The 20,195-nt window shown below is 43.7% G+C and overlaps 1 protein-coding gene across 1 annotated transcript in view; it reads left to right on the forward strand.

Moving 5' to 3' along the window:
- Positions 1-525: 525 nt before the first annotated feature.
- Positions 526-20,195, forward strand: part of LOC310927385 (polypeptide N-acetylgalactosaminyltransferase 10-like) — a gene marked incomplete at its 3' end in the record, with an annotated part of 79,556 nt that continues 59,886 nt past the window's right edge. The window contains exon 1 of the mRNA XM_083889680.1: positions 526-803. Coding sequence (XP_083745806.1) covers positions 642-803 — 162 coding nt within the window. The 5' untranslated portion in view covers positions 526-641. The remainder of the gene's footprint in view (positions 804-20,195) is intronic.

Consider the following 20,195-nt stretch of genomic DNA (forward strand, 5'->3'; position numbering starts at 1 on the left):
TGCTCTCTTATTGCAAGATAATCCGACAAATGTTGGATACTTATTTATCTATATGTGTATAATTATATTCATTACGTGTACAGTTATTATTTATACGTTCTTTGTTTGTTTTCAATTCACAAAGTGATGTTTACTTGTTTAAAAAACAAACAGGTGGCGAATGTCTCATTTCCGAGCTGCACCTGAAGGCACCACCGTTGATAGAAACTGTGGAACGTGCGGATGCGTTCACTGACACTCTGTAAACTGCAGCTACGCCGAGCTGGTATTTGAATTTCACAGGAACACGAAGGAAAAGACACACGAGTCAAAGAAATAAAGGAATAAAGTGAAAGTTAAAGTCGACACCCGGAGCCCCGCTCCACTGAACTTTGTCACCCCCGTACAGAGGTTCTTGGCGCCCCCTGGCGTCGCAGCACTCGGCTCGGCGTGAGCAGCGTCACTCTCAGCAGCGGCAGCAGCAGCGGCAGCAACAGCACTTTTCCCCCGCCATGTCAGGAGCTCTGCCCCCCGGCCAGTGGTGAAAGTTGATTCCGCCCCTCCCACCGTCAGAGCAGCGGCCGGTTGTCGGGTTCTCGCCGCCGCTTCAGACTCATCGGTGGCGGAGAGAGAGGACGAGAGACGGGGAGAACGAGAGAGCGATGAGGCGGAAGGAGAAGAGGCTGCTGCAGGTCGCCGGGCTGCTCATAGCCGCGCTGCTCTTCTTCCCCAACGTCGGGCTGTGGTCGCTGTACCGGGACCGGGTCTTTGACAACTCGGCCGACAACAGCGCGGAGGGTCCGGGCGGCGTTCCCGTGATTCAGGTAAGAGAGACGCGGGGAGATCGGCGCCCTTCGTCCGCCACTAAAACACTTCGAATCTGAGTTTGGGTGAAGGCTGAGATTCTTTTTTTTTTGGCTGCGTTTTTTCCCCAGTGTCTGTAAACGCACCAGCCTCAGTGTATGTGTGTGTGTGTGCGTGTGTTTGGCACCGTGACGCGGCCACGGGGGGGGGGGGGGGGGGGACTCCAGGAAGTTGTGAAACGTTAAAAACAACAAGTACAACAAATAAATAAATAAACAAACGGTGCTGCGTTCACGGTCCCTCACTTCAGAATCAAAACAATCTTTGTGTTCGGTTCGATTTTTTTTTTTTACGTTGAGATTCGTTTCTTGATCTTCTCTGTTAGCATGTATGCTAGGTTCGTTGGATTTAAGACGTTTAAAAATAGGACGCTAGCTCAGTATGTGGTTTGACAAATCTGAGCTAATGCTGCGCGATTTGTCTTTTTTGCATATTTTGCGACGCAGTGAAGTTGCCGTACTTTTAAACCAAAGCAATTTAGCGTGGCAGCGAGTTTCACCGGCAACTTCGGAAATCCGACCGATATACGATTTACAAGCGAGATCGTGACACTTTTTTTTTTTAAAGTCACAATTCGTTTCTCGATCTTCTCTGTTAGCACGTACGCTAGGTTCGTTGGATTTATGTCATAATAACATGTTTAAAAATGGGACACGAGCTCAGTGTCTGGTTTGACAAATCTGAGCTAATGCTGCACGATTTGTTCCGTCGTCAATCGCGATCTTTTTTTGCACATTTTGCGACGCAGTGAAGTTGCCGTACTTTTAAACCAAAGTTAAGTATTGTTCTTTTCACCGTCGTCTTGTGGCGGTTTTCATGAAATCGCCATACGGAGCTGGGGCGCAACGTGGCAACGAGTTTGACCGGCAACTTTGGAAATCTTTCCGATCTATATTCGATTTACAAGCGAGATCGCAACACTTTTTTTTTTATTTTAAAGTCTCAATTCGTTTCTCGATCTTCTCCATTAGCACGGATGCTAGGTTTGGTTGGTTTTATGTCACAATAACACGTTTAAAAATTGGGACGCTAGCTCAGTGTCTGGTTTGACAAATCTGAGCTAATGCTGCGCGATTTGTCGTGTCTTCAATCGCGATCTTTTTTGCACATTTTGCAACACAGTGAAGTTGCCGTACTTATTAACCGAAGTAATGTAGCGTGGCAGCGAGTTTCACCACTAACTTCCGAAGTCTTTCCGCTCGATATTTGATTTACAATCGAGATCGCGACACTGCTAATTTGAAACGTCAGTTAATATGGTAGATTAGCATTACTGGGGGATTTTGATCAACTTTTTTCTGATGCATGAAGTGCTTTTTATACTATTTTATGCTAGTTTTTCTTTTACTTCCTTGTAGAACGTTTATTTCTGACTCCAAGTTCCTATTTAAACGGAACTCAGCATTTAGCAGCACCTTAGTGAGGATACAAGAACATGTTAAAGAATGGCATTTTTTAAAAACTAATACCACTTTTTTTGTGCGGAAAAAAAACGGAAGTTTCCAAACCACTCACTCTCCCACACCAAACCCCATAGAGAAAATCATCATTTTTAGCGCCTGCAGGGACACAGCTGGTCTACTGCTGCCTCATGTGGTCAATTTGTGTCACTGACGTATATCTGAACCAAGGATTTTTAATGCCGAATTTGACTAAATGAGATGTTTGAATTTACTGATGGAGGCAGCAGTGGATCAACAATTCCTGTGAACTCCTGTGTGCTGTGATGTTAAAATCGCTGGTTTTCTCTATGGGGTTTGGTGTGGGAGAGTGAGCGGTTTGCAAACTTCCGTTTCCTGTCAGTAAATGCTGTTTATTGGTGAGCTACGACACTGAACATAGTGGTAAGATTGCGTACCACTTCAACAAACCTACAAATACATACTTTAATACACTATGCAGTATCACCGGGGGGAGAAAGTATAAATTCTGATATGGTAAGTAACTCAAAAAAAAAGTTTGTTTTTCAATGTCCTACATCTTTTTATGTGGCACAAATGGCTTCATCAGCACAGAATTTAGCTCAGGAAAATAAGAAAAAAAAAATCGAGTGCAGGAGCTGAAAAAGAAATTCAGAAAAAGGACCTTATTTGGCAGACAATAGAAGCTCCTCTTATTCAAATGAGGCAAAGTGCTGAATGGAGGCTTTCAGGGGGTGCGTGTGTGTGTATCTGTGTGTGTGTGTGTGTATCTGTGTGTGTGTGTGTGTATCTGTGTGTCTGTGTGTCTGTGTGTGTGTGTGTGAGCAGAGTGGATTGTAGGTCGAGGCCCGAGGAGCCAGAGTTTTATCTGGAGTCTGTTACATTTGCACTATCTTCACGCGCAATTAAAACGGGCAATAACATCAATTATCTAACCCCGGAAACATTGATTTGCGCATTCGGGAGACGTTGTTTTTCAAATCTGAACTTCAGGCCGAATTAAAGGCACCGACGAAGAGGAATTTCCCCCCACGTTTCTTTGCTCCAGTTTGGATTTTCGATGTTTTTAAGGTATCGGGAGCGTAATTTTCCCTCTTTACAATATAATACAATACAATATAATATGACTATAATATGAATATAAGAAATATAACAAAGACAACAGTTACTACAGAGAATAAGGTCTAAAATATCAGTATAATTCTCTGATTTGTTTATCAATAATGATAATCATAATAATAATTTGTGGACACAAAGACATTTGAAAATGTCATCATTTTGACATTTGATCAACATTTTCTCACGTGTGGACCAAAATCATTTCATTCCTGAAAATTACAAAAGGAGGAAAACATTAAAAACCAGGAAATAGAAACAGCCAAAATGATAAGAGGTTCATTTATAAACAAAATAAATAAAAATAACACAGACCATGTGTAAATGAATACATAATAAAACTGAAACATAAACAAGGATTTCCTTGTTATATGGAGCAAAGAAGCCAGAAAATATTCACGTTTAAGAAGCTAAAACTATCAGAAATCTTGTTTTAATATTAATATTCGATTATTCGAGTAATCGTTAAATTCTAAGGGCAAAATGTGTAAAAAATTACCATTTTAGAAAAATTAGCATTCCCTGTCATATCACAAGTCATATCCTAAAATATCGTAAAATCACATGGTCCACGATACCAATAATATCACGATACAGGGATTCTGTTGCTGATAATCGATATATATATATATATATATATATCTCAAGATGATCGGATCGCGAAACGCCGCGATAACAAAGCGCTAACGTGAAAAGTGCGGGATTTCTCTGTTTATTCACAACAAAGTCCATGTGTTGAACGTGAACTGAGCGTCTCTTAGCGTAGCTTTTCTCCACCGTTATCCCGCGATACTAACTCCGCCTTCTTCAGCTCGGGTAACTTGCGATTTCTATAAACCGGCATCAGCGTCAGAAAACCTCCTGTCGTCTGAAGAGCAGAATCTTCCTCATTTACTCCTCGTACATTTGCAGCCCTAATGAAATCCAACGTGTGTTTTTCACTCGGTGAGAAACAAATGAATAAATCATCATTTGTTGGATTTTTTTCTTTTCCCTTAAAGGACAAAGACTCTGAGTGTTTTTTTGTTAGGTCCTGGAGGACACAGGGGGTTAAACAAATATCTGATTTGCATCGTGACTGTGGGGAAGGAAGGAATACATCAGCGGTGGGCAGACAGCGAGGGAATTCACAATCAGACCCGAGTGCTGCTCGCTCGCTCGAGGTATTTTATTTATTTTTTGGAGAGAAACAGGTTTGATTCAGGCCGGAAAAGCCTGCAGTTTGAAAATCTGCAGAGATTAGACCACGTTATTGTTTTCCAGCTGGCTCTCCTTGTACTGAGATGTTCTACATAGACGCCCTTGTTTGCTCTGAGCTCTGCTCATTAATAAGACTGGATGGTCACTGACTGACCTTTCACTCCCTCTAAAAACACCATATATATTTGTGTGTGAGGCAGGGAGGTGAGATGTACTTGCAGTGATGAACGAGCAGTAATCTGGCCTACGGTGTGTGTGGCTCGTAAAGGTAGCCTTGAGGCCTGTGCGAGGCTCGCTCCTCTGGGGACGGTGCCGGGAATCTCCGCCAACTTTCTCCTCAGGAACGGGAGACCACACTCCCTTCCCTCCTGGACTTTGACCAGAGTTTATTCCTGCCAGGTAGCAGGAGCCAATCCAGCTGGAACTGCAACCCTTCCTGGGAATCAGAGGCGGCCTTCAGACCTAAAATCTGGACATTGGTTGCCGGAACTCCCTCTGAAATTGGATTTCCAATCCAGATTATTGGCACTAGCTCACGTACCCCAAGTTAGGAGCACAAGATGGCTGCCTTACCATCAAAATTACATCAGAGGTGAAATGCACAAGGTTCTCGCGGTGATGAATGAGCAGTAACCCGGCCTACGGTGTGTATGGCTCATAAATGTAGCCTCGAGGCCTGCGAGGCTCGCTCCTCTGGGGACGGCGCCATGCCAACTTCACTTTTTCCTAAGGAATGAGAGACCACAGTCCTTTCCCTCCTGGACTTTAACCAGAGTTTATTCCTGCCAGGTAGCAGGAGCCAAATCCAGCTGGAACTGCAACCCTTCCTGGGAATCCGAGGCCGCCTTCAGACCTAAAATCTGGACATTGTTTGCCGGAACTCCCACTGAAATTGGATTTCCAATCCAGATTATTGGAGCTACCTCACGTACGCCAAGTTAGGAGCACAAGATGGCGGTCTTATCATTAAATTTACATCAGAGGTTAATTGCAGGAGACCACACTCCCTTCCCTCCTGGACTTTAACCAGAGTTTATTCCTGCCAGGTAGCAGGAGCCAAATCCACCTGGAACTGGAACCCTTCCTGGGAATCAGAGGCGGCCTTTAAACCTGCACCAAAATCCGGACATTGGTAGCCAGAACTCCCTCTGGAACTTGGATTTCCAATTCAGATTATCGGAGCAACCTCATGTACCCCAAGTTAGGAGTACAAGATTGCTGGATCTTCTGGATCTTCTCCCACCAGTTCCCTGCTGTCTTACTTACGACAGGAAGTCTTTCTTTTCTTAAGTTTTTGACTCAAGCCCAAGTACTAGCCTTATAGCAGCAGTTTAGTCGACCTGAAACACAGGTATACGCCGAGTACTGACGGCAGCTAGGTCAGGATTATTGGATAACCACTTAACGTTGTATTTTTGGTAGAACTTGCTCCAGGGGAACAATAACAAGTGATGTCCATCATTTTCCATGATAAAACTAACTGTTGTTATAGGTTGTTGTTGTAGGTTATTGCACTGGTGGTCGCATATGGATTATGGTCTGGGATTGAGCACTTTATAAGCACGGCTATGCTAATGCCTCACAGTTATAAGCATAATAGAACCAAATGAAATGCAAGGAAGCGACAGTGAAGCGACAGCCACATTAGAGCATACACGAGTCAGAGGAAAAACAGACCTGTACTGTATTCTTGTGTCCAATCGTCTACTCCAATACTTTACCTCCTGTGTCCCTGCGAGCTAAAATCACTGATGGAGTTTGGTGTGGGAGAGTTAGTGGTGTACACACTTCTGTTCCCCGTGGGAAAACTCTTATCTAACAGTGAGATAAAGCAGCAAGGGTCTAGATTTTATTAGATTAGCCTTTTGTTACGCAGCTAAACCCTGTTTTTTCTCGCGTTCCCTCTGGCAAAAACTCGACTGATGTTCTTAGTAACGTCAGCTTTGCCCGTTGGACTAAAACAGAGTGTGAAATTGAATGCTTTGGCGAGTTAAAGTTAATACATTTGCACAAGTGTGCCAGGGTTTTCTCGTCTGGACACGCATTCGTCTCAGTCGCAGCTGTCCATCAGTCCTTCAGTGAATCAGCAGGTCAAACACTCTCTTCTTCTTCTTTTTTTTAAATTCTACTCTCATCTCCCTCTCACCTCCACTTACCCTGAACCTGCTGGAGCAGACAGGGAGAAGCTGAGTCACCTCGGCTTCAACAAGAGCCGAGGGGAAATGTGAAAATAACCTCTGTGTCAGTGTCTCAGCGGGGGGAGCTGTGAGGCTACTCACGCCTTCTACTGCGCCGTGAAATAGTCGTTCATTCAAGCGTCCTGTGTGCAGACGTGTGATTACAGCCTTGTACAACATGAAGCAGAGAGGGGTGACAGGTTTACAAAGAAATCAAGAGTAACATTTGTTTGTTTTATGGTGTCGCACTTCGATACTTATGTGTTATTGACAAGGGAGGAGCAGATACGAGACTCGATATCAGTATAGGTCGGCAAAATTGGAAGTTTGTTGAAAGAGGGAGAGAGAAGAACATCCCAGTTTCTGAAGCCTCGGTACAAACTACTGCGAGACCTGGTCTGTCTTGGTCTTTCCCTGGTCTTTTCCTTGTCTGTCCTGCTCTGTCCTGGTTTGTCCTGGTCTGTCTTGGTCTGTCCTCGTCTGTCCTCACCTGTCCTGGTCTGCCTTGGTGTGTCCTGGTCTGCCCTGATCATTTCTTGGTCTTTTCCTGCTCTGTCTTGCTATGTCTTGGTCTGTCCCGGTCTTTTCCTGGTTTTTACTTGTCTGTCTTGGTCTTTTCCTGGTCTGTCCTGCTCTGTCTTGCTGTGTCTTGCTCTGTCCTGGTCTTTTCCTGTGCTGTCCTGGTATTTTCTCGGTATTTTCCTGGTATGTCCTGGTCTGTCTTGGTCTGTCCTGCTCTTTCCTGGTCTGTCTTGGTTTATCCTGGTCTGTCCCGGTCTTTTCCTGGTCTTTTCCTGGTCTGTCTTGCTCTGTCTTGGTCTGTCCTGGTCTTTTCCTGGTCTTTTATTTGTCTGTCTTGGTCTTTTCCTGGTCTGTCCTGCTCTGTCTTGCTGTCTTGGTCTGTCCTGGTCTTTTCTTTTGCTTTTTCCTGGTATTTTCCTGGTATGTCCTGGTCTGTCTTGGTTTGTCCTGGTCCGTCCCGGTCTTTTCCTGGTCTTTTCCTGGTCTTTCTTGGTCTGTCCCGGTCTTTTCCTGGTCTTTCATTCGTCTGTCTTGGTCTTTTCCTGGTCTGTCCTGCTCTGTCTTGCTGTCTTGGTCTGTCCTGGTCTTTTCCTGCGCTTTTTCCTGGTATTTTCCTGGTATGTCCTGGTCTGTCTTGGTTTGTCCTGGTCTGTCCCGGTCCTTTCCTGGTCTTTTCCTGGTCTGTCCTGCTCTGTCTTGGTCTGTCCTGGTCTTTTCCTGCGCTGTCCTGGTCTTTTCCTGCGCTGTCCTGGTCTTTTCCTAGTCTTTTCCTGGTCTTTCCTTGTCTTTTCCTGGTCTTTTCCTGGTCTGTCCTGGTCTTTTCCTGGTCTGCAGTCTTTCCCTCTACTTCTGTTCTGATAAAACTTACTGTTGACCTTTCTCCTGTGGTTTCTGTGTAAACATCTCTCTTCCTCCTGCTCTGTGGTTCTTGTGTGGGTGTTTGGTGATTTCAGAGCGACTGAAGCCTTCGGACTGCGTCCTACGGGGGGAAGTGTGCAATCCAGGAGCGCAGGAGCCAAATAGAAATTGAATGCTATGTAAGCAGTTTGCACTCGATCTTCCTGAAGGCACGTTATTTTCCTTCGTATGAGTGTGGATGACTGTGGGAGACGGAGGCCCACTCGCAATTAAGGTAATCGCATCAATGCCGCTGAATCGGGTGAGGTTAAGAGCAATTAAAGAGACTGTGAAGGAAAGGATTAAGACAGTTTAAGACGTGGTTCGTGGTGCGTTTGTGAGAGTATTAGGGGTTTATTACGCCGCATGCTCGGTTTAGGTTGGTTTTCCACTACAAAAATCAGTTTAATTTAAACTATTTGTTCAGTACTTGGGCCCACCGTCTCGCCTTTGCAGCAAGAAGACCCGGGTTCCCTGGGTTCGAGCCCCAGTTGGAAAAAGGGCCTTTCTGCAAGGAGTTTCCATGTTCCCCCCGTTTGTGTGTGGGTTTTCTCCGGGTTCTCCGGCTTCCTCCCACGGTCCAAAAACATGCAGATTTGGGGATTAAGTAAATTGGTCACTCGAAATTGACTCCCTGCGACCCCCCATTTGGTAGATAATGGATGGATGGATGTTCAGTACTTCCCCCGTTACCAGAACACATACTCGGGACTGAAATCCACCAGATTCCTCTGTTAAATATTGAGTTTTTAGACATTTCGCTGGTAATTATTGGAGATTAATGCACATTTTCTTTAGGATTGTTGGGTCTTTTTAACTGAGATACCGTTCGGCATTGTTCGGCTTGATTCTTGACTTCACCTCTTGACAGTCCCTAACTGAGGCCAAGGCTTTTATTTTGTCGTCACGTTTGCCCTCGTACTTTTTTTTTTTACAAAGAAATTATACGCGTTTGAATATTCAAAAACAAACAGAACAGAACAGAGGTTGAGATTTCGCAATCGATTTATGAATCGATAATTAATGTCAATTATTTTGACAATCGGTTTGAGGTTGTTTTTTTCCCGATTATTATTATTAGGTTTTCAGCTTCTTAAAGTTAATATTTATGGTCTTTTCCTGGTCGTTTCCTGGTCTGTCCAGGTCTGTTCAGGTCTGTCCAGGTCTGTCTTGGTCTTTCCTTGTCTTTTCATGCTCTGCCCTTGTCAAACATTTCCACGTTTTCTGGACCAAAAAAGTATTCGATTCATCGATTATAAAAATAATCCTTCGTTGCAAAGAAATAAAGGAGGTGTTATCTGAAAGGGAAGGTCATAATAAGCATGTTTTAAGATTATGTAATACAGATTATATACGGTAGATTTTTATTTAAAGTGAATATCCAGATATTCTTCATAAGCCTTATCAGCATTTCAATGACATGTGTTGATATTGAATGATATAAAAACAGCATCTGTTTCTGTCCTTGTTTCCGTTGTCGGACGTCGCGTTTATAAACCACGATAACCTTGTTAACGTTACCTGAACGCAGCGGCGGGGCCTCGACCTGAGCAGCTGCTGCCAGACTAGGGAATTTGATTTTATCTTGAACATGTTAAGCTTCTGGAAACCGTGAGGGGGGGGGACTGAGGGGTGAAAGTCATTTGCAAAGACAAGAGGAGTTACTTTGCTGCAAGAATTAAAGTCATTTGCACTTTATCACTCGGCGCTGAGAAGGAGAGCGAGGACGAGAAGGAGGAGGAGGATGAAACACCTCCAGAGGAAAAGGATTAACCAAGCTGGAAAAAAAAAAAGAGGTGTTTGTTCAACTTTTTTTTTGGAGAGCGTTTCCTCCCCGGGTTCCTCCTGCACAAGGCAGACGTTGACTCGCTGCCGGCTGGGCGGGAGGCGCAGGACTGAGCGCGTGCAGGAGCTGCTCTGTATTCCTGTCAGGGATTATCTGGCCCAGATCGACTGGAGGAGCCAAACCAGGGACAGGTGCAGCAGAGACGGCCTGTGGATACAGAGCGAGGAGCGAATGTTTTTAATTACAGCCTTGTGGCTTATGGAGCTGCACTTTAATGTTCAGATGATTCATCTAATCCCAGGAGGCTAATTTGAGGCTAGCTGCGCGGTGCCGAGCCCCACACAGAGTAGGATGCATCCAGGTGTTGCGTGTATGTCCAACATTAACACACGGAATCACACGCTGACCTGTGGTCAGGTATGACATTTCCATGGCTTCAGTTTAAATCTGAAACTTGCTTTGACAGCAAAGCGTGACTAGCAAAGCGATGTTTTTCTGCTTTCCGTTCATCTTTGAACAGACTAGCGTGCCAAATTGGTAGCAGAAAAATCTCACTCCACTGTCGCGGTCGAGTCCCTTATGTCCTCAGGCGCTAATGGCTAAGCTACCAGCTGAGTCTGCTTTTGAACCGCCCCTCTTAGTGTTAGCAGTCTTGTTTGTGTAAGATTCTTGAGAACGTCATTGTTTGGAGGTTTCGGGAGAAGTCAATGTTTGACGCTTTTCAATATTTTTATGGACATTTTACGGATTTAACAAGTTGGCATGGGTACTAGCAAAGTGCTATCTTTCTGCTTTCTGGTAATTTTTGAATGTTCTAGACATCACAAACGGACTAGCGTGCCAAATTGGTAACAGAAGTGGGTTAAAGTTATGCCATTTCCCATATCCTGCGGCCGAAAATTCGCTTCACTTTCGCGGTCGAGTCCCTTATGTCCTTAGGCGCTAACGGCTAAGCTACCTGCTTTTGAACCGTCCCTCTTACCGTTAGCAGTCTTGTTTGTGGGAGATTCTTGAGAACACCATTGTTTGGTGGTTTCGGAAGAAGTCGATTTTTGACGTCTTTCAATATTTTTATGGATTAAACAAGTTAGTTTGGGTGCTAGCAAAGCGCTATTTTTCTGCTTTCCGGTCGTTTTTGAATGTTCTAGACATCACAAATGGACTAGTGAGCCAAATTGATAACAGAAGGGTTAATATTATGCCATTTCCTGCATCCTTCGAACACAATCTCGCTCCACTGTCGCCCTCGAGTCCCTTATGTCCTCAGGCGGTAACGGCTAAGCTACCAGCTGAGTCTGCTTTTGAATCGTGCCTCCTAGCGTTAGCAGTGCTACCAGTCTTGTTTGCAGACAAAAGAAGAGACAAGTCATGTGCCGTTTTTCAATATTTTTATGGACATTTTATGGATTAAACAAGTATGAATGGGTGCTAGCAAAGCGCTATTTTCTGCTTTCCAGTCATTTTGGAATGTTCTAGACATCGCAAAACGGCCGAGGAGTTATGGCTATTAAAGGTATGTGTGCCAAATTGGTAACAGAAGGGTTAATATTATGCCATTTCCTGTATCCTCCTGCCAAAGGGTTAGGGTTAGTGGTCAGGCCTCTTATGTCCACAGGCGCTAACGGCTAAGCTACCAGCTGAGTCACATTGTAGATAAACTGTGTTTATGAGCCGACACCGCCTCTCACCTTTGCACACCTCGTTATCCACTGCCGCTAATCGTGATTGTAACTCAGATTATTGTTTGATTACTGTCGCAGCTAAACTTCCCTCTCTTCTGTTCTCTTATATAAAATACATAAAAATAACCCTCGCAGTATACTTGACTGCAGCGCCTGACCTATGATGAGTCTTGTTGTCTTGTTACAAAAGCAGATTTACCCGTGTAGCTTGTTGTTGTTGTTGTACAAAACAGGTTTGTTCCCTTCCAGCAAAAACACTTTGATGCGTGTGATTTGTGTTATTTTCTGTCGTAGTGCGCGGCATTTAAAGGCAGGCTCGCTGTAGGCTTTTGTGCATATGAGATAAAAGCTTTGTGTATGTGTGTGTGTGTTTCTGTGTGTGTTCAAAAGGCACAGTCGCTTTTTCAACACGCCGCCTGCCCGGGCTTCACAGCGATAAAGATCAGCTGATGAAGCAGACCACGGTTGTTTTATAGACACAACGGTTAAATCAGTCCGGGTGATGTTTACCTGCTTTTGTCGGCTTCACAAACTCTTCGTCATAAATGTCAGTGTAAAAATGGTACAGATGGCCATTTGAAAGAGAAATGCTAATCAGTTTTTCACTGGGAACTGGGACCTATTAGGCCTCGGCTAACGCCTGACTGCGTCTCAATCTCATTTGAGTTTGAGTGCAAGTCTGGAAGAGGGCGTAGTTACCCAACAGACGTAGCTCAAAATGCCTCCAGACGGATAGACGTCCATCTAACGCTAATGATCCAGGTAAACTTAGCAACAGTTGTGCTTGTAGTTTTCTCAGATCTATGGCGACTTTGGGGAGGTGGAGCGACGTTGGATGGCGGCAACACTTCACTTCTTTGGAAAACCTGCGATTGGTTCCCTTTTTAGGAATAGTGTGAAATCCAATCATCGGCAAACTCGCCTGGATTCACCCAGGAAACCCTTGAATTTGAATTAGGTACTGACACGGAGAGACGGCATCATTTCTGGTGGGATGGGTATGGGTTTTAAAATGTAGTTTAGTCCAAGTTACTACTACTACAACTACTTTGGTTTTGTCTGTCATTTTGACGTCTTTCAATATTTTCATGGACATTTTATGGAATAAAGTGCTATTTTTCTGCTTTCCGGTCATTTTTGAATCCAGGTTTCCCCCAGAAAACCGGCTAAGCCCGGTGGTATCCCTCGGACCCACTGCTTTTAAATCGTGCCTTATGGACATTTTATGGATTAAACAAGTATGTATTAGTGCTAGAAAAGCGTTATTTTTTCGTTTTCTAGTCATTTTTGAATGTTCCAGACATCGCAAACGGAGGAGTTATGGTAATGAAAGGTATGTGTGCCAAATTGCTAGTTTAGTCGAAGTCAATGCTGTAATTGACAACTATTTTGATCGCTAACTAACTACTGATTATTGAAACCTTTAATCGACTCAGACTAGATCTCTTAAATAACATGTTAAAGTTCAAACTGTACAGCCTAGAAACACAACAGACAGCACTGCACCGTGACTGTGGAGAACTTGAACGCGCTAAACAGGGTTCGACAACCATAGATTACAAGGTAAGGAACACATCCGCCAACTCATCTGTTAGCTAGCTTTCCCGTTAGCTCCTCGAGAGCAGCTAAGCGAACAGCTTAGCTAAAGGAGTCGCAGCAAGAAGGTTACTTTCCAAAGAGGTTAATTGCACACCCTAATCGTAGGTGTACCTTTGACGGACTGGCGACCCGTCCAGGGTGTGACCCCGCCTTTCACCTGACATCAGCTGGGATTGGCTCCAACCCTCATGAGGACGATAAAGTGCTAGCAAATGAATGAATGAATGAGCTATTAACAGTCTTATTAGAGGATGTCCTCTTTTGCTAAGAAGGCGGCGCCTCCTCTGTGGCATCACATTCTCCCACAGCCTCACACTTCTGGTTCCTCAAAGCAAGCAGCACTTCCCGTCTCAGCAGCATCGGGGCCACTGACGCTGCGAAAGTGTCACGACTTTGTTTCATTCCTGAAAGATCACGGGCGCCGTCGACGCTAACCCCCCGCCGCTCGGAGAGAGCTTCAGAGGAAGCAGGTTTCGCGCCGAGGCGGCCCCGCGCTCGCGTTTTTCTACATCTTAAATCGCTTTCCAGCAATCAGGCTGCAGCTGCCTCAGAGGAGCCGTTTGAAGACTTTGAGACAGCCTTTTTTTTGCTCTGCTAGACCGTGGCAATCCTCGGCGAGCTACCTGCAGGGACAGCAATTGATGTCACTGTTGGCGTTTCTGATGCTTTGATCAGCACACACACATATACTGTATATCCCCCTAATACCTGTCTTCGTCTTAGATCTGAGTGGAGGGAAATGTCCTTTCACCCTCGTCCTCTTGTGAAATCATCTGAGGTTATTTTTGTCCGGGCTGCAGGAAGTGATTTTGGGTGTTGGCCGAAAACGCAGTGCTGTATAACACAACTGTAGGTAAATGTCGCGATTAACACTGCTGTCGCTCAAAAGTGCTTCTCAGCTGAATGAAAAGCCTAATATTGTTGGTTTTATTTTGATAATTCAACAGATATTGGTGCTTTAAACTGCTGTAAAACCACATATTTTGAAGATATGTTGTTTCCTCTCCTCACGTCCTCATCTTAACAATAATCCCCATAATCTTTTCTACATTAATCTAAATGTCGTAGCAGTCGTCTGTCAGAGGAGAACAAATTGGTAGTTGTGTCTCAATGTCTTCCTTTAGAGGACGAGACGTTTCGAGTGGAGACGAGACATGAAAGACTTGAGCTGAAAATTAGATGCTGTGTCTTTGTGACCGAGTAACAGATCAATAACTGCGCCTAAGACGTACATTATAACAAAAAAAATACATTTCTAGAGCTTTAGTAGCTCAGTTTGTTTACTCTTTTCGAGGCGTCAAAGTTCACCGCGCGATTTAAATCGCTGCAGATCGAGCAGTGTACCACAGAACCTTTCAGACTGAATACATCCCATCCTTACACAATGTTTTTTTATGAGTGTGGAAACTGGACTTTATTTGCACACCTGCTGTGAAACGGACATCTTTACTCTACTGATAAACGCATCGCAATAAAAAGCATGCAAAATAAACAAGGTTGATTCAATTAGCACAACCTGATATGAAGTGGATTCCATCGGTCCGTCTTCTACGTTCGCTTTCAGCATGTTTCATAGCAGCGATCCAACCGTTGATGTATCTGGAAACCCTAACCCAACCCTAACCGCTGTCTCTGGACAGGGTTAGGGTTTGTTCTCCTGTTAGCTTGTCCCCAGCTGATTTGCTAGCTTGTACACAGCAGGTATCCTCCATGAAGAGTTGCCTGATGGTATCGCACGACGTCGGGTACCATAAACCCAATAAGCAGCGATGTCCCGGTCTTTGAAAGTGATCCCAAACTTTTGAGTATCTCCCAGCACTAAGTCCTGATCCAGTTCTTGCATTGGCCTCGGATAACAGAGCTGTGCAGGGCGCCGTTCTCTTTATGTTGTTGTTGGCTAAATAAATAATGTTCCTGACTGAAGTTTAGAGAGACAGAAGAACAGAGTTGTCTGTCATCTGTCGGTACGACCACTGTGAGAAGAATGAATCGGGGGAACCTGTCATGGAACTCCGAATGTCCCTGGACCCCAGATTTGAGAACTTTCATGTGGAAACCTGTGTGTTATTATTATTATTATTGTTATTATCTCCTTTCTCCTGCACAATTATTCATAGTTTGGGAACCACCCATTAGATCTCTGTGTAATTTCTGGTGACAATTGTTGGAGCCGTTTTAAAACGGAACAGCTAAGTGGCGAAGCCAGATGCAGCCCCGCCGCGGCACCGTCCTAATGTTTAGCTGTTAACGCGGCTAATTGTTAGCACGCTTTGCTTTTATCAACTCTTAATGTTAGCTTTTCATTGGCAACGCAGGGTCAGGATGTGTTTTCTCACTCCGGTGGATGCGTTTTGCATCAGCAGGTTGCCACTTTACACACTTTCTCTGCAGAGCACAATTAATTTGAAGTGCTTTTGAAGTGGATTACATAAAATGAAATGGGGGGGTGCGCGCGCGGGTGGCGATGGTAGCAGAGCTAACATGGTAGCTATTATAAGTGCGAGTTGTCCACTGCATCTCATAAATATCAACCTTCAAAGAAAGCTAAGTCCTCCTTTCTTTAGATGACTCACTTCAGACGCTTCTTGTGGAAATGAAGACAGACACGAGTAAAATAAAGAGATTCACCTCCTCGCGCTGAAGAGACTCATGTCGTCGAGTTTCTGATGCTGGAGACACTTGGAACTTCTGTCCAAGAGGGGAAAAAATTCAACCAGAGATTTCATTACAATGGAGCGCTTTCATTCTGCCACTTATTTATTTTTTTCTCCCGTGGAAAGAAGGTCAAAGAGGGTCATTGTGTGTTTTCAGACCTTTGTGTTGCCGGCTGTCTGCTGGATGTTTTTAGAAGAAGAAGAAGAAGAGCTCTTAGTGATTTTTTCTTTCACATGCTCTTTTATAAATTGCTTCTTTTATGAGCTGTCGTGCTGTTGCATCACTCTGTTCGATAAAAGCACAGCCTCCCTTTTGCGCCGTTTAGGGCTAATGTTGTTGAAAGTTTAGGTTTTTCTCAAATATTTGCGGTTGAAAGGCTGCTCATTTTGATGTGTTTTCATGTTTGTAAAAGCAGCAGTCAATCCAAAAATCAGCCATCCTTAAATTTGGGCATTTCACAGATTTAAAAAAAAAAAAAAACAAACACTAAAACTATCTAACCAACCAAGATTTACAATCGGGAGCCAAGTAATTCATTAATATGCAGAAGGGATGTAACGATGCATCGTGACTGTTTCTGTTAAGAAAGCACCTCTAAGATTTTTTTTCCTACGAATAAAAGATCATTTTATTTGGTCATAATTTGTCTGTAGCTCATTTTGATTAAAAAAAACGTGAGAAAATCGTATCGTGAACAAAAAAATCGTGAACCGTATCGAGTCGTGAGTTGAGTGTATCGTTACATCCCTAATATGCAGCAATTTCTATGATAGTAGGATTTTTTAGTGTCTATAAAATCTCCAATTTATTTTCTAGGTGGAGCAAAGAAACCAGAAAATATTCACATTTAAGAAGCTGGAATGTCATGAAGTTTATTTTTAAATGCTGAAAAAAACACTAACACACCAATTAATCGATGATCAAAGTAATCCTCAAAGGAGAATTAATTCAGTAATTGATCGATAATTGATTGGATGGTGGTAAAAAAAAAAGCACCAAAAGACTGCTGAGAATTAAAATAGCTGCTTTCAGACTTCGTAACACTTTTCCTACAACAATCTGGAATTCAGGACCTTAAAAAAAAAAAAAAGTATGTACAAAAAAGTACAACATACACATTGCGTCAGACTTTTTTTTGCACTTCTAGGCTGTACATTTTGAACAAACTCGAGTATGACTGTATGTAATGGCACAGTCCTAACCCTGGAGTTTTCCGGACATTCTCCTCTGCGTTCATCACATGTGGACAATGAAATTCCTTTAAGGAGAGTGTCTTTACCCGATAATCTGGACATTTCCTGGTCGAAAAAGATGCTGAAAACTAAAGATAACTTTTTATATTTGAGTTGAAAAGTCTGAACTATGATCAAAGAACTTTTTATCACTTGTAAATATTTTCTTGTAATCTTAAAGCCTGAGTCGGTGGAAAAGTGTAACTGCACGGTTTTGACGTCAATTAAGAAGCGACGTGTTGTATCTCGCCGCTGCATCCGATGACTCACTTTCTGCTTTTGTCCCCGCAGACGGCAGAAATGTGGTCGCTGAATTAACAGTTGCGTTATTCTATTATGAGGCAGACACCGAGTGTGGGTCTTTCAGCCGTGTTCGGAAAGCACTTTGTTTCATTATGCTCTTTTATTGGCCTGTTGTCTGTTAGACCCCGAGCTATCGTTCTATAGTCTGATTGTCCCCGCTCTGACAAATGTTGATAATTGCCTTCCAGTGGAGCTGTAGAAAAAAAAAAAAAAGCTCCACGTTGTGAGCCTCTGGCTCCCTGGCAGCGAACGGCAACGGCAAGCTTGGCATAGCAGGACGAGTCCGCCACAGGGAGATGTATGTTGGGGGGGGAGCTTGCAGGATTAGCGCTACCCAAGAGAAGCGATTTGCTGATCGTTATGTAAGCCACATCTGTCGCGCGTCCTCCCGGTGGCTCGCGGCCTCCCACGCTGAGAGTGGCCAAACCCGGCAGCAGCAGCAGCCGCAACACCGCAAGATGAGAGAGGAAGCCAGGGGGAAAGGGTGAGGGGGTGAGTGGGTGAGGTGAGGGGGAGGCAAAACACGGGTGAGCCACAGAGTCACCACTGTCATGGTGACATCTTTCTTTCAGTTGTTGCACAAATGCATACACGGCGATCTCGTATAAGCCGTTTTTTACAGGCAGGAAAATGTCCAGAGTTTGGGTTTGGCCAGAGTTTATCCTTCACACGTTAGCAAGATGGAGGGATCGTCTTGGTGGAACCTCAGTATGGGCAGGAACATCAATCAAATTCAGAGATGTTTGATGAATCTCATTTGTGTCCATTGTTGTTTAGAGCTTTAGATTATTTTCACAATCGATTCATCTGTCGATTATTTTCACGATTAATGGTTTGATCCAAAAAAAAATGCTAATCAGTGTTTTGTCAAACCTGGAAATGATGATGTTCTCTAACGTCTTGTTTTGTCCACAAACCAAAATTATTCCGTTCCAGTGATTTCTTTGTTATGGAGCAAAGAAACAAAGAAAATGTAAGAATCTAAAACAATCAGAAATCTTGTTTTAATCTTGAAAAAAAGCTTCAAACCGATTCATCGATTATCAAAATAGTTGACGATTAATTAAGTAATCGATTCATTGTTTCTGCTCTAATATCGTTGTGCCAAACTTTTTCGTTGGTACTTCCTGGCTTCTTGTTTTTTTGCAATTTTGACCATGGGCGGGGCTTAGGAAGCGGCCTGATGATTGGCTCCTGAGTTTTAGAGTAGATATGGGCTTGGAGTCGCTGTCCGCCTTGGAACTCGTTCACCCAAATCCCCCTGTAAACATCCGACAAGGTTCTTATAATAACTGCAACTGTACAGCGACTCCAAGCCCCAAAGCGAATAGTAGTAGCCAATCAGCAGGCAGCTCCTTCATGGTCCATGGTCAGAACCGCGTAGAACGAGTTTGGAGCGCAAACACAAAAGAGTCGGAGCAAGAGGTTTGATTTTGTGGTTCATTTTCATTTGCTCAATTCATAAAGTGTTGTTTTATAATATTTGACTCAAAGCTAATTCCATAGTTGGAGTCGTTATTTTGTTAATAAATGAAGATTTCACCTTCTTAAGTTTCACATTTGGACATAACAAGATATTGAGGATGAGATTTGGATGGTTTTCTTCGTCATTTAATTGATAACGAATAATTTGCCAGATTAATCAATGACGAGAATAAGTGTGAGTCGCAGCTCCACACACAAGACGCCCACTCGCTCGCTGTTCTCCGTAGTCCCTCCTGCTGGGAATATCCGCCTGCACGTTATTTGAAGTTCTGGGAGAAAGATTTTCAGTTTCAGCTCCGACGATGATGGTTTCCGTGGATTTAAAGCTCTGCTATTTTCCCCAGCATTGATCGTTTGATTTCTTTTTTTATTATTATTAATGTTATTGTTGGGTCAACAGTCAGGAATGAGTCATGAACACACATCAGAGTGTCAGATTCTCGTGTTCAGGCGACCGGTGTCATCTCGCAAACCCCGACGTAATCCCGTTTTTTAATATAACTGGAAAATCGTAAAAGTAATGGATTGCCGAGATACGGCGACGGTCCGCTGACTGATGAAATGATGAATTGCCGCAGCAGCGGTTTCATGGCACTTAGTTGTTTTATTGCTTTTGCTCGTCTGAATCATCTCTGAAGTTTTTTTTTTTTTTATCGCTGTCATTTTAATTCTTGGCTTGTCTGAAGTGGTGTTGTGTGAAAATGGTCTCGCGGCTTCATCTTTTTTTTAATCAAACATAATTAAATCTCGCCTACTCCTTCCACCCCGGCGAACCACGAGAAAATTGCAATAATTGTGGTTTAATCACCTAAATAGGCATTTTAGGTCTAATTGTCTTTGCGAGGAGACTTTTAAATTGTAATTTGTTTGCCATTAAAAAGGTTATTTGTCAAATTTGATGTGGTAAACAAACAAACAAGAGTGTCTCGGGTCTCTTGACCTTGACCCGGTGGACACGTGAAGGACAATCCGAGCACCGCGGCGATGCTAGGACGGCCTTGTTTGGACTGAAACAGGAGGCGGAAACATCACAGAGAAGGAATGACTGTTGGACTGTACAGCGTTTTCCCTGCTTCCTCTCCCACGGACATGATAAGGAGCTTATTTGAACAGCACTTTAATCAGATGGGGTTTGGACGGGCGCCAGTGGAGGAAAGTGGCAACACAGCTGTAAATTACCACAGCAGTCCCTTCCACATCCATCACAATATGTCTCCTATTAAAGCGGAGATTTCACTCAGAATTTGCACGGAAACAATCTCTTTTGGCGCGAAGGT

The sequence above is a fragment of the Microchirus variegatus genome, assembly GCF_963457635.1.
Source record: "Microchirus variegatus genome assembly, chromosome: 5".
NCBI classification, from domain to species: Eukaryota; Metazoa; Chordata; class Actinopteri; order Pleuronectiformes; family Soleidae; genus Microchirus; species Microchirus variegatus.